Source organism: Pristis pectinata, chromosome 23 (genome assembly GCF_009764475.1).
Source record: "Pristis pectinata isolate sPriPec2 chromosome 23, sPriPec2.1.pri, whole genome shotgun sequence".
Classification (NCBI taxonomy): domain Eukaryota; kingdom Metazoa; phylum Chordata; class Chondrichthyes; order Rhinopristiformes; family Pristidae; genus Pristis; species Pristis pectinata.
The window spans coordinates 6,088,834-6,101,553 of record NC_067427.1 but is presented as its reverse complement, the minus strand read 5'-3'; the positions used below and the strand labels follow the sequence as shown (position 1 = coordinate 6,101,553).

The 12,720-nt window shown below is 37.5% G+C and overlaps 1 protein-coding gene across 5 annotated transcripts in view; it reads left to right on the top strand.

The window, feature by feature from the left end:
• Positions 1–12,720, top strand: part of mapkap1 (MAPK associated protein 1) — a 197,556-nt gene that overhangs the window by 107,683 nt on the left and 77,153 nt on the right. For all 5 annotated transcript variants that reach the window (XM_052037365.1, XM_052037363.1, XM_052037364.1 and 2 more), the window contains one exon: positions 140–316. In XM_052037365.1, coding sequence (XP_051893325.1) covers positions 140–316 — 177 coding nt within the window. The remainder of the gene's footprint in view (positions 1–139; positions 317–12,720) is intronic.

Sequence of the window (12,720 nt, the reverse complement as noted above, 5' to 3'; positions counted from 1 at the left end):
TTCTCCTCAACCATGCACTCTTGCCCAATCAGGCTTTTGTTCATCAGCAGGAGGTTACTGCAGCCAGACCCAGACCACTGCAGTCAGTTGACCACTGGTAATTTGACTTTTTCTTATGCTTCCTGTTTCTTCATTACAGTGAAAATGTGGATGTCTACTGCCTTCACATTGCAGAGGACGATGGAGAAGTTGATGGAGATTTTCCACCATTGGATTCCAATGAGCCGATTCACAAGTTCGGCTTCAGTACACTGGCATTGGTTGAGAAATACTCACCGCCTGGGCTGGCAGCAAAACAGTCTCTCTTTGTTCGGATGTAAGTTTAAAAAAAATATATTAACCGTTATATTTTAATGTTGACACTATTTCCACTTTGACCCAGTACATTTTACTTGGTGAAAACAATGCACTTTAATAGGCTTGATAAAATTTTATAAATATCAAGTTGTATTGTTAACCAGTTGAATGATATTCCACCACATGTGAAAAATGTAGTTTAATAGAGAATCCTTATTCTGCTTTACAGAACCTTGTGCAAACTTCCCAAATTCACCGAAAAACATCACATATGAAAAGAGCAATTAAATATCTGTTTTTCAAAAAACTGTTTAAACTGGGGATGTTTCAAGTAATTCGATACTGATGAATGTTTTATTTTGCTAAAAGTTATAATTACGCACGTTTCCTCTGCAGTGTTTAGTTAGTACTACTCCTGTTGATTCCTGATGTTTTAAAGAATTCTCTTAAGGGCCTCTGCAGTTTATTTAATGATCAGTAGACAAATGGACAAATATCTGCAGTCATGGTTTCTTAAAGAAATCAAAATGAGCCTTCTGATTTGACTCTGATTACAAACTCAGAACTAAGATCAACATTTGCTGCATTTGATTTTTGTCTATGTTATTAGTCATGCATTTGTATAATTACCAACCATTCATGTCACTTTTAATTCTGCATAAGATCTTTGGTATACATTGATTAAAAATACAAGGTTGATGATAAACATGCAGTTTCACCCACAGCACCATTGGCATAGTACATCGATTGGTAGAGCAATAACCATGCTCAATAACTTGAAATATATTGCTTAATTAACCCTTAACTGATTATAATTCTATATTTAAGATTAATCTGTGTATTTTATTCACTTGTTTGAGAGTAAAGGAGCTATTTGTGCCCACACGTAAATGTATATTTTTTTAAACATTTAGTTTTTCCAGATTTTGCACTTTCAGGGTACAAAATCTGAAAAATATAACTAAAGTAAAATCTATCTGAATTTAATTAGAACAAAATGTTGGTAAAATTACTCCTAGCTTCCATTATGTCAGTGCACTTTTACTGATGTAGTATTGCATCCTTTGAAGGCTTGTTCTAGTTGTTAAGAATGTTGAAAATACCTTTTTGAAATCTGTGTAAATAGGGGGTGCCTTAGGGTCAATATATTTGGTCAGCAATTTATTTACTTTATTTCCTTGGAATTTACTGAATAGTTTGTTGCATAACATTTTCTGATGCCTTTTTTTTATTCATCTTTCCTTTATTTGAGAAATTACATATTGCAGCTGCAAAGTCTTTCTTTGAGCCAGTACTGTCTTATACTGTGCACCAGTATTTGATCTGGCTGTGTGCCAGCTGAAGTTCTTGCCCTTCACATTTTTTGAGTATTACAATAGTTTGTTATTCTAAAGCCAGATTGTTGTTCCAGTCAGAAATCTTACATATGGACTTAACGTAGATTTAGAATAAGTAAACCTGACATGGTTTCCTTTTTGGCAGGAGATTCTGTCTGGAATTTTTTTTTAAGTTTTTACTTTTCTGGAAACTTGGAGAATGCCGTTCAGATGTTCAAGGCAATACTCTGAAATGACAAATAGGACTAGTCTAGTCTTTTTCATGTTTAATTTGATATAAGGATCGCAAAATAGAGAGTTTGAAGTTAAGGTCAAGTTGGCCATGCAAAAATGGTTTCGGTTATATTTGAAAAACTGGTGTCAAAAATGATTTTAAAAAATACAATGTTTAACCCTAGGTGGAATAGGTACTGGGTTACCATGCTAAATGATGTCTATATACATTGCCCCAGTATTACTGTGCATACATCTCGAGACACAAAAGGATTTGAAATTCATGGTTCTTTTCTGAAATTTCCACTTAATGAAATAGAATTCACATGCTCCCACTTGATCTTTTTTTTAAAGTATGCATATTCCTTCCTTGCTCTGAAGTTAATTGTGTTGTTATCTTAAAAGAGAACCCAAAAGTAGTCTTCGAGCATGTGAACAATGATTCACTAAGGGCAAAGAAGATGGCAAATTCTTGGTCTAGGGCAAGACTATGTATTTAATGAGTGGTTGATAAATCTTTGGGTTGAAAATTGAAAGGCAGAATATATCTAAAAGGCTGGCTTTATTTAGAGTGGGTAAGTTGCCTGGTTTCTGGATGGTTTAAATCCAGGGTTTCTAAGGGTGATGAACAGAGGACTTGTCATAATCTTGAGACAGGAAAGGGGAAAATGTGATATCCTTCAAGAAAGGATGCAGGAACCTTCCAAGTTACTGATCAATGTACATTGGTGTTCCATAAGGCTTTAGAAATTGGGGGAAGAAATGAACAGGCACTTGGAGAGGTTCAAGTTATTTGAAGAAAGGCGGGATGGATTTGTACAAGTCAAATCCTATTTGACTGACCCAATCAGAATTTTTTGATGCATAAAGAGGTTGAAAGGAATGCAGTGGATATTGTCTGTATGGATTTTAAGAAACCATTTGACAAAGTGCTACACTAGGCTGGCTTACAAATTTGAGGTTCATGAAATAGTGGGATTAGTTTCAATTTAGATTTTTTTATAATGGCTTAAGTATGGTGGGGGGGGGGAAGCAAATTGTGGTTTTGCCCACTGGTCAGTGGTAGAGGATGTTTCACAAGGGTCAGTGCAAGGACCGCTGCTGAGAGTAACATGTTAAAATTTGCTTTTGATGCATTCTTGGCACAGTGACTGTGAGAGAGGGAATGTAGACTTAATGGCACAGTTCAAAAATGTGCTGGAACAGAGGAACCTGGGGATCTGTATGCATAGATCTTTGAAGATTTAAGGACATATTGAGAAACTGGTTAGCAAAACACATGGGGTCTTGGGTTTCCGAAATCAAGATATGGAGTACAAAAGTGGGGAAATTGTACTGAATTCAGAAAAAGCTCTGGTTAGGCAACTAGAGTCTGATGTCCATTTATGTATACCGCACTCAAGGATGTGAAGGCTGTTAAAAGGGCTCGGAGGTGGTTTACCGAGGTGGTTCCAGAGACAAGGAATTTGAGCGACATGGTGAAGTTGGAGAAGCTTGTGTTCTCAGTGCTTGAGTAGAGTGGATTGATGTGCCCAAGATTATGACAGATTTCGATAAGGTAAAATAATTGTTCCCATTAACTTGATGGTACCCAGAGAAGGACACGCAGCATTTAGGTTTGGGGCAAGCCACATACAGGTGGATGTGGGTAATAATGACCTGGAACTTTGGGCTTCCAAGGATGGTGGAAGCAGAAATGATAACAGATTTCAAAAGGAAATTGTGCAGGCCTAACGGAGATAAACTTCTGCAGGGCCTCAGATAAAGCAGTGGAATGAGACTGATTGGATTACACTGCAGAGCTGACAGGGACTAGGTGGGCCAAGTGGCCACATTCTGTTCTGTAACCTTGATGATGCTGAACTTTTGGATTTTTTTTTAAAGTAATGTATGACAGTAATGTTCACATGCTATATATCCATCAATTTCATTGAGACCAATGTTGTGCATTTACACGATGGTCTTTTGTAAAACAAAATGTGAACCTCATTTGGATAAAGTTCCAAGCAACTTGACAGAAAATTCCAACTGTTTGCAGTTGAATACCATCTAGGTAAGATAAGAGGGAAGTGGTCACTGGTGAAACTGCAATCAAGGACTCGTCTTTGAAGGAAGCTGCTGATGATTTGGATGACCTTAGGAGTAAAATATTAGTTGTACAGGTTGGATGCTTGTTTGTATGAGAGGTGGGAAGGTGTATCTCTATATTTAAGGGAAAAGGAAGGAGAATGAAGGTATAATCTTAGCGAGCACCTCTCTCAATCTTATGGGAGCATTTGGTCTGATGGGTACTTTCATACTGATGAAGTAGATCAAAGAGATGACATTTATCTTGTCATAATCCTGTTAACAATTCTTTTTCAAGTAGTATTTCTGTAATGCTGCAATTCTAATTGTTTTTCTATTGCACCCATACAGAATTTAACACACTGATTACAAAATGTTAAATAACTTAAAATCATGTCTGCTTACTCTTTTAGATTAAGTGGTGATAAGCACATAAGCACGTCATACAAGTTGCTACCAGTGAGTGATTTTGAAACTTGATTGAAAAGGCTAAATGGGCATTTTTTTTTTATTTATCAGTGTTAAGTTCTGTAGTGGTGCAAAACAGCCAAGCATTTAAAATGTAGCGATCAAGGAAGTATAGACTTGAGCTGACATTGTATCTTTTGTGCTGATTGAAGGAAAATGGAAATAGAGTATAATTTTAATGTGTTGAACATACAAAAGTTCTTTTTTATAATTTGGGTCTTGGTCTATAGTTATACATTGCATTTTATTTGAATAAGCCTTTCTTACAAATTTTTGTTCTATGTTTCAATGCCTTTTCATATTTTTGTTTTCCTCCTGATATTCTCCTAGGCATCTAATTCCAAATAAACCTAGCTCAATTATACACTTCTCCCGATGGAATCCATTATCACTGCTCTGAAACTGCCAGATGTGTAGGCATCATTTTACTTCATATTGGTAGAGTTAGGAATAAAAATGAGGTGACTGAGTTGGCCCCTTAACAATACGATTAGGAAAGGCAGGATTATGCGATGAATCTTAAATATTCAAGTCAGACTATTTCTGCACCACCATTTCAGTAGGAAGTATTTCAGCAGAAGCCATTGGGGAAAATGTCAAGAGTTAAATTTGTGCCAATGAAAACTATTACCACTTGAGTTTGTAAGCAAAGCTCAGTGCTTGTCAGCGGAAATAGTTCTTGGTGCGTGTTTGATGCCGAGCTTAATGTGGTTGTCTGTGCAAGATGTTGGTTATCATGACTGGTAAATAATTGAGTTTGAATAGGGAGAGAGCCCTCATTATCCTCCACCTGTGCCCAGCTGGAGGGGAGGGTTGAGATAAAGCCATTAACTGTCTTTTACTGGCACCACAAAGAGCTCAAATACATCTGTGTCTTATTTTCTTTTCTGGCACAATCAGTCGAGCAAGCTAAGCAGGCATGACCAAATTTGGCAAGTTCTGTGGACTTTGGCAAAGTAATGCAGCAGTGCTTTTAAGGAACAGTCTGAGGGCAGTTACTTGGCTCCTGTATGCCATCATTAGTGTATTGAGAGCTTTGTTTAAAACCAGTCCATTTTGCGGGGGGAAGTGGATTGAATAAAGTATAGATTTTCCTGATGAAATGTGTCTTAACTGGTTGCTTTCTCCTTTCATCTTTACTATTTAAAAGGTCTGTTGTAACTGCATTTTCCACAGTGATTGCAGTGCTGGCTGGAGGTACTGTTGGTTCTCCAGTTTATTCCTAGGAGTGCAAGTAGAATTGGCTTAAAATACTAATGAAAGTAGTAGGCAATTGCTATAATTATATTACATTCTGACAACTTAAAACGTAAATGGATAACTTTTTAGATAGAAATAGATTGTCCATTTATGCTTTGGGCCAGATGTAAAATGTTTGTCCTTTGTTATACATATGTGGAGCGTTGAACATATAATTGGAATTGGCCACAACGTTTTTATTCGAGGCCCCTGTTTGTGCCAGTGACCATTCCATAATCTCAAAAATGATCCCACTATTTGTGAAAAAACAAAAATATTTTAGTTTGACCATTAATATCTAATGTGTGATGTACATCACAATTAAAAATAGAAATTCCTGGAAAGACTCAACAGGTCTGGCAGTATCTGTGGAGAAACAAACAGCAAATGCTTCAGGTTGATGACTTTTCATCAAACTTCAGCTGTTGTCAGGAATCTGCTCCGATAACTGATGTCGTCAAACAGGATAAGGAGCCAGTCCATTTGAAGAATACCCAACAAGTCAGGAAGTTAAAAGTGCAATTTCAACCAGATAATAGAGTGGAAAAACTTGTGATGTACACAAAGTATAGGTAGAAGTAGAAATATCTTAGAACTTAAATATTTATGATTAAAAGTGAGGAATTTTGATATAATTGAAACTATTTCCACAGACTCTGTATTCATGTAAGCCCTACTTACGTATGCAAATAAGCCAGAATTGGTTTTCAAGGCCACGGAGTAGAAATTAGAGCCTAGTAGATCATTCATCTCAGTCACTCATTTAATATTGTGTAATATTTTCAGAGCGTACATCATTGAAGTTATCATCAACTTGAGAATTTCTGCAGAAATTGGAGAAAGATGTCACTGATAATAACATCTAGGTTTTGTGTTTGACTGGGCGTTGGGTGCATTCCAGAAATGTCTGTTGATTTCTATTATTGAAAATAGTGAGTGCTATTGGTTACACCATTTTAACCTCAGCAAATTCTGGGCTGTGACCTTTATTGAATGTGCAATGTCAAAAAATACCATTAAGTGGTTGATGGCTTTCTTAAGAAGCTAATTAGTGATGAAATAAACCTGGTAAATTAAGGTACATTGTTGAAAAATATCTGACAAGTCTCTAGGTCTGAAATCAGGATCTAAATTGCTGAAGAGGAAAGGCAAGACATCGCAACCATTTGAGGGAAAAATGTAGGTTAAATGTCCCAATTAGAGGTCATATCCAAAGTGACCCAGCTTTCTCTTCCCGGTCCTGTTACAGATTTCCATCATTTTATTTGGATATTGTTGCAGCTCAAGTTACAGATATGAATCCTCACATTATTGCAAAGATTAACTTTTCACTTCTGTTTGACTTCTATGAATTGCCATTACTGATTTTCAAATAATTGGCTGACAGCAGGTGTAAGATATCTGGGAGGCATACACGAGCTTTGACCGTAAGTCACCGCTAGGACAGCTCACGAACAAATCAGCATTCCAGGAATGCTTTTCATTCATGTGACTATTCTGTTGGGAGACAGAGGGGATGGCAGTAGCGATAGAGGGAATTGTGCTGCCTTTAGACTTGATGTGCATAAAAGATGGAAGTACTTTGGCAGTCTTAACCACCCGATCTGGTGACTTTTGAGGTATTTCCAAAGTACTCTTCGGCAAAGTTGATTGGCCAGCAAGCTAAGCGTAATTATGTGACCTGGAATGTTATTGAGGGTTGAGATAATTTCCCATTCACTTCTAGAGTCCTACATGCCTGCAGATGAATGGGTCTAATAGTTCTTGTGCATTGGTACTGTTTAGGCTGGTTATAACTGCAAACTGTTGGGGAAGATGGTGTGAATCTTCCAGAAATTTGTTGCATTAGTTTTCTTATTTCTTAACAAACCTTGTAAAGGGAGCCTAAGGCTCCTTGTAGCAAGGCTAACCTTTTGTATTATCTGATATTTATTAAAACATAAATGTATCATGTTTTGGTGGGGACTGCCATATTGACAGCATGAGTCACTCATGAAGACTTGAGAATCCTGAACTAACTGAGAGGTCCTTGTTGCAGTGGACTGTCAACTTCAAGTCATTGCACTGGAAAATTTCGGCCTAGAACCTGCAATGGTTTAAACCTGATGCATGTTCAGTAACTACAGGACTTTCAGTGGCAAGGGATGGGCACATTTCAGATAACTTAAATATTTGTGATTGCTTAAATGAGCATGCATTTAATTATATTGGTTTCTTAATATTTTTAATTAAATTATTTTAAAATTCTTTCAATATTTAATTTTTTTGAAGCACAACCATCAAGTTTTTGAATATTGCAGTTGTTTATGGAATTCCAAGTCCTATGCCAGCCTTGCCACCAATAATCTGGAGGAGTGGTTTGGCTAGTTCTAAAAGCATTTCTGGCGGCAGAGCTTGTGTTTCAGCAGGAAGTCTGCCCTCCACAATGTCTTGACAATCAGGAGATGGCTTTCAGGACCAAGTAGCTTTCACAAGAGATTGCAGGTGGGGGAGTAAGTGCATGAGGTTCACCATTCACTGACGCAGACTGTCCTGTGGGTGGCATGGGATCTGCAAACTGAAGATTGTACACCACAGTATTAATAAAATGGGTTCAGTGTAGGAGTAGTGTCAATGGGTGCTTGATAGTTTGCGCAGATTTGGTTGACCAAAGGGCCAGTTTCTGTGCTGTTTGTCTGGCACTGCTGAATATTAAGTCTTACAAGTAGGTATTCTCACTCTTTCAGGGCTTGAATTTTCCAGGAGATTTTGTCATTATTGAAATGTAAAAATACTTGCACACCTTCCTTTCCCATACTGCATTCTATTTTTTCCCTCCATTTCTCCTTCCACTTTGAAGGGAATGGATATTGAATTCATGCTGCTCCTTAATTTATTGTATTTATCCTCTAAGTGTTTGCCATGTTCAGTTGGGTCCTTATTGAACTTGAGTTCATCCTTTTCAGTGTGAATTGTGATACAAATGTTCCTCCAGCCCACTGTTTGCAATCAGATATTCTGTAAATAACAGGAACTATATTCAAATGGTCAGAGAACATAAAAGGCCATCAGCAGAAAGATATTAAATCAATCTGTTGCATGAACATGTACACAATATAGTGCGATGATACTGACCATAATACACACACGACCTACCATTTTATTGCAACAGTAGCCTTGATGAGACAGCAACTAATTGGGGAATAGTTTGTGCAGTTACTTAGCCAGGATGTGAGAAAAGCCAGTTACAGAAGAGAAGTGTGTTTCATTGTTTTTCTAATTCCAACATTTTTTAAGTTAAATTTTTGGGTGACTTGTTTGCTGCTTGTATTTAAAGAATAAAAGCTCTAATAAAATAACTGGAGTTCGCTGCTTTGTCCAGCATCTTTCACCAGTATAAGCAATTTCACATGACCTTCCAAAGTTCTGTAGGTTCTGGAACTGTTTGTGGATTAGAGGATAGCAAATGTGTCTTTTATATTTAAGAAAGAGAAAATGGGGAAACTATATCAACCCCTTGGCCCTATCATCAATAGCAGGGAAAATGCTGGATTATTAATAATGAAAGATGTTGAAAAGAACAGTGGAATTGATCAGAGCCAATTAAATTTATAAAAGAAAAATCATGTTAGACAAATCTGCTGAAGTTCTTTGAGGATGTGACAAATAGAGTAGATGAGAGGGAACCAGTGGATGTGGTGTATTGGATTTTTGGAAGGTATTTGATGAGGTCTCTCACGTGAGGTTGATTAACAAGGTTTGTGCACTTGAAATTGGTGGTTGTAAATGGACTTGGAGTGAGAATTGGTCATTGGGTAGAAAGCCAAGAGTGGAAATGAAAGGATTGTTCTCAGGTTGGTAGGCCGTAACTAGTGGGGTATTGCAGGCTTGGGGGTTGAGTCCTAGCTTTTCATACACTGGACCAATGCTTGGCTGAGGGCCAAATGTTATAATTCAAAGTTGGCTGAAAACTAATCCAGGTGGGATTGTGAGTACAGTGGGGATGTAGAGAGGTTTTGAGGCAGAGAGTGGGTGACATCTTGGCAGATGGAATATTATGTGGAAAGCCTTGAAGTTATCTGCTTCAGGACACGGAACAGAAAAGTACAGTATTTGTTAAATGATGAGATTGGATCATGTTGATGTTCTAGGAGTGCTTGTGCACAAGTTGCTGAATGCGAACATGCAGCTGCATAAGCAATTTTGGAGGGTATATGGTAAATATTGCCTTCACTACAAGAGGATTTGAATTTTGAAAGCAAGGAATTTTTATTGCAATTGTATGATGAGACCACATGCGGAGTATTGTGTGCAGTTTTGGTCTCCTTAACTAAAGACAGGATGAACTTGGCATAGATGACGGACAGCAGTGATTCACTAGACTGGTTCCAGGGATGGTGGATTTGTTGTATGAAGAGATTGAATACAGTGGGATTGTATTCTGTAGAGTTCAGAAGAATGAGAGAAGATATCATGAAAACAAATTCTCAAGAGCTTGCCAGTCTGGATGCAGGGAGGATTTTCCCCCCGTGAAGAGTGTCGGATCATGAGACATAATTTCATAATAAAAGATTGGCCATTTAGGACTGAGATTAGAAGAAATTTCTTTTCTCAGAGATTGGTGAAACTGGAATTTTCTACCCCAGGGGACTGTGAAGGCTGAGTCACTGTGTTCATTCAAAACAGATATTGATAGATTTATGGATCTGAGGAGAGTGGAGGGTGGTGCTGAGGCATGGCACTGAGGTAGAAGATCAGCTGTCATCTTAACAGTGGAGCAGATTCAAAGGTCTAAGTGACCTACTGCTGCTCCTATTTCTTACATTCTTGCATCACAGCTGTCAAACAATGAAAAGATCTTTGGTGGTTAATTTTTGCATAAAACTGGATTTCATGATTCACCTAACTTTTGAGTGTCGTCACTGTACAATCGAATAATGGTCTCAATTGAAGGCAGCTTTTTGAGAGACCAAGATTTTACATAATGCTGTTGGCATTCTTGATCTCAAGCATATCACACCTAATGGTTTGTGGAAGTCACTTTCATAACAGTGCTCCAAAATTAAGTTTAGTAGTTTATTGGGAGTGAAAGTTTCACAGGCCCATATTATTCAGTCAACCCAGGACTGCCTCCCAGTTGGAAATTATTCGGCGATAAAGGTTGCAGTCCGAGATGGTAAGAAAGCTCCATTATGACAAGGAGAGTTTTAATTTTGAAAAATTTTAGTTTTGCTATTTTTAATAAAAAAAAGCAAAGTGGCTGTCTTCAGTTAATAGTTAATCCCTTTTCTGCATTTAACATTTGTAATTTCTAGTTAATTTGAATAGATTGGTAGGTGTAGATTTTTATATTTTTAATGGTGTCAACATAGTATCTTTCATATAGGCTATACTCGTAACTTTTCTGTTGCATTTTGTGGCAATTTCCTAGTATGTTATTTTCATTTTACTCCAATAAACCCTGCCACCCTTTATCTGCTGCAGAAGCTGTAGAGGAAGATGGAGAGCACAGTTACCTCAGAATGATCACTATCATTAACATTCACGGGTGGTTCACTTATCATTTCTGACTGCAGAGACATGGCAGCCTTTTTATGAAACGTCTGCAGGTGTAACAAGATGATACATATAACATTGTGCCACAATGGATTTATGTATTCGGTTACAAAAGAAAAGTCTAATGAAAAAATACAGAGGGTAATTCTTTATTCCTGCACCACACTATTTGTCAGTAATGTCCATAGAAGATGAGCACTTTTTTTAAAATCTGCGTTAGCCCTATGACCTGGATGTTCTTAAGTCGAGCCACATTTTCTGGCTCGTGACGTCCTGGAGTGTCCAGGCTGTTTCAAAGATCAGAAGCAGGTACAGTTAATGAAGCTGGGAATTAAATGCAAGAATCAATAACAGGAATGAATGCAGTGTTAGAAAGAAGGCTTGTGTAATGGTGCTTCCCAAACAGGGCATGTACCAGTTTCTGAAACTGTGTTCTATAGGGCTGATTATTAATTTTGGCCTCTTTTATCCTGTGTTTTTGCCCATATTTAAAAATAAGTGATGTAAACCAGTGTAAGTCAATCCAACTTAATGTTAAAGTCAACTAAAAGATGTTGGTTTAATTTATTTTAGAGAAGTCAGGAATCAGGAATATCTCTTCATCAAAGGTCAGTTATTCTGATTACTTGATAGCTAACCTTCACTGCTGCCGAATTTTAATCAGAACATCAATTAGGATTCTCCTCAATGGCTGAACATCGGTGTTTTTGCATTTGAGCAAACAACCCAGGCTAATGCCCATTGTAGGAGTGCTCTTTCATCCTGGGCCCCAACTGTCTCTTCGTTATTGTTTAAGCGGAAATGAAAGATGTAATGGCATTATTCAAACAAAATGAAGTGACTTAGTGCACTTATCAATGTTCTTTCCTCAACCACCATCAAAAAAAAATCAAAATTCATTTCATTGAATATTGTTGTTCCCAGCATGACCAATGCATCTACCCACAAATTGCAATAAGTCAAATTTGATTCAATTTAAATATAAATATCCAGTTTTTTCCTCAACCAATTTAATAATTTCTCACTGTTGGAATTTGTGTTTAACCTTGCACCCCATTATTATCTTTTTCTGGTCTCACTGAAGTAGCAGCTGCAACTATTGGCATGGACCTCACTACCCTCCATAGCAACATGGCTCAAGTGAGACTGTTTCAGACACTAATCTACTTCCACAGAATGGAGGAACTCAGCAGGTCAGAAAGCATTCAAGGAGAGAAATAAACAGTCAACACCTCAGGTCAAGACCCTTGATCAAGGGCGTTGACTGTTTATTTCCCTCTGTGAATGCTGTCTGACATACTGAGTTCCTTCAGCATTTTGTGTGTGTTGCTTCAGATTCCAGCATCTACAGAATCTCTTGTAACTAACCTAGTTCCCATTGCCATGAGGAACATGCTTTACTCACAATCTTGCATGTTCCATTTTTCAGGAAAGGATATGTTTGTGAGGCACTGCAACTTGAATAAACTGTTATTTTGAACACGATAGAAACCACACGGGTCTTCAATCATGGTGAAATAACTTCTGCAATCAGCTGTAATCAGTTGCAACCCAACCTGTGATC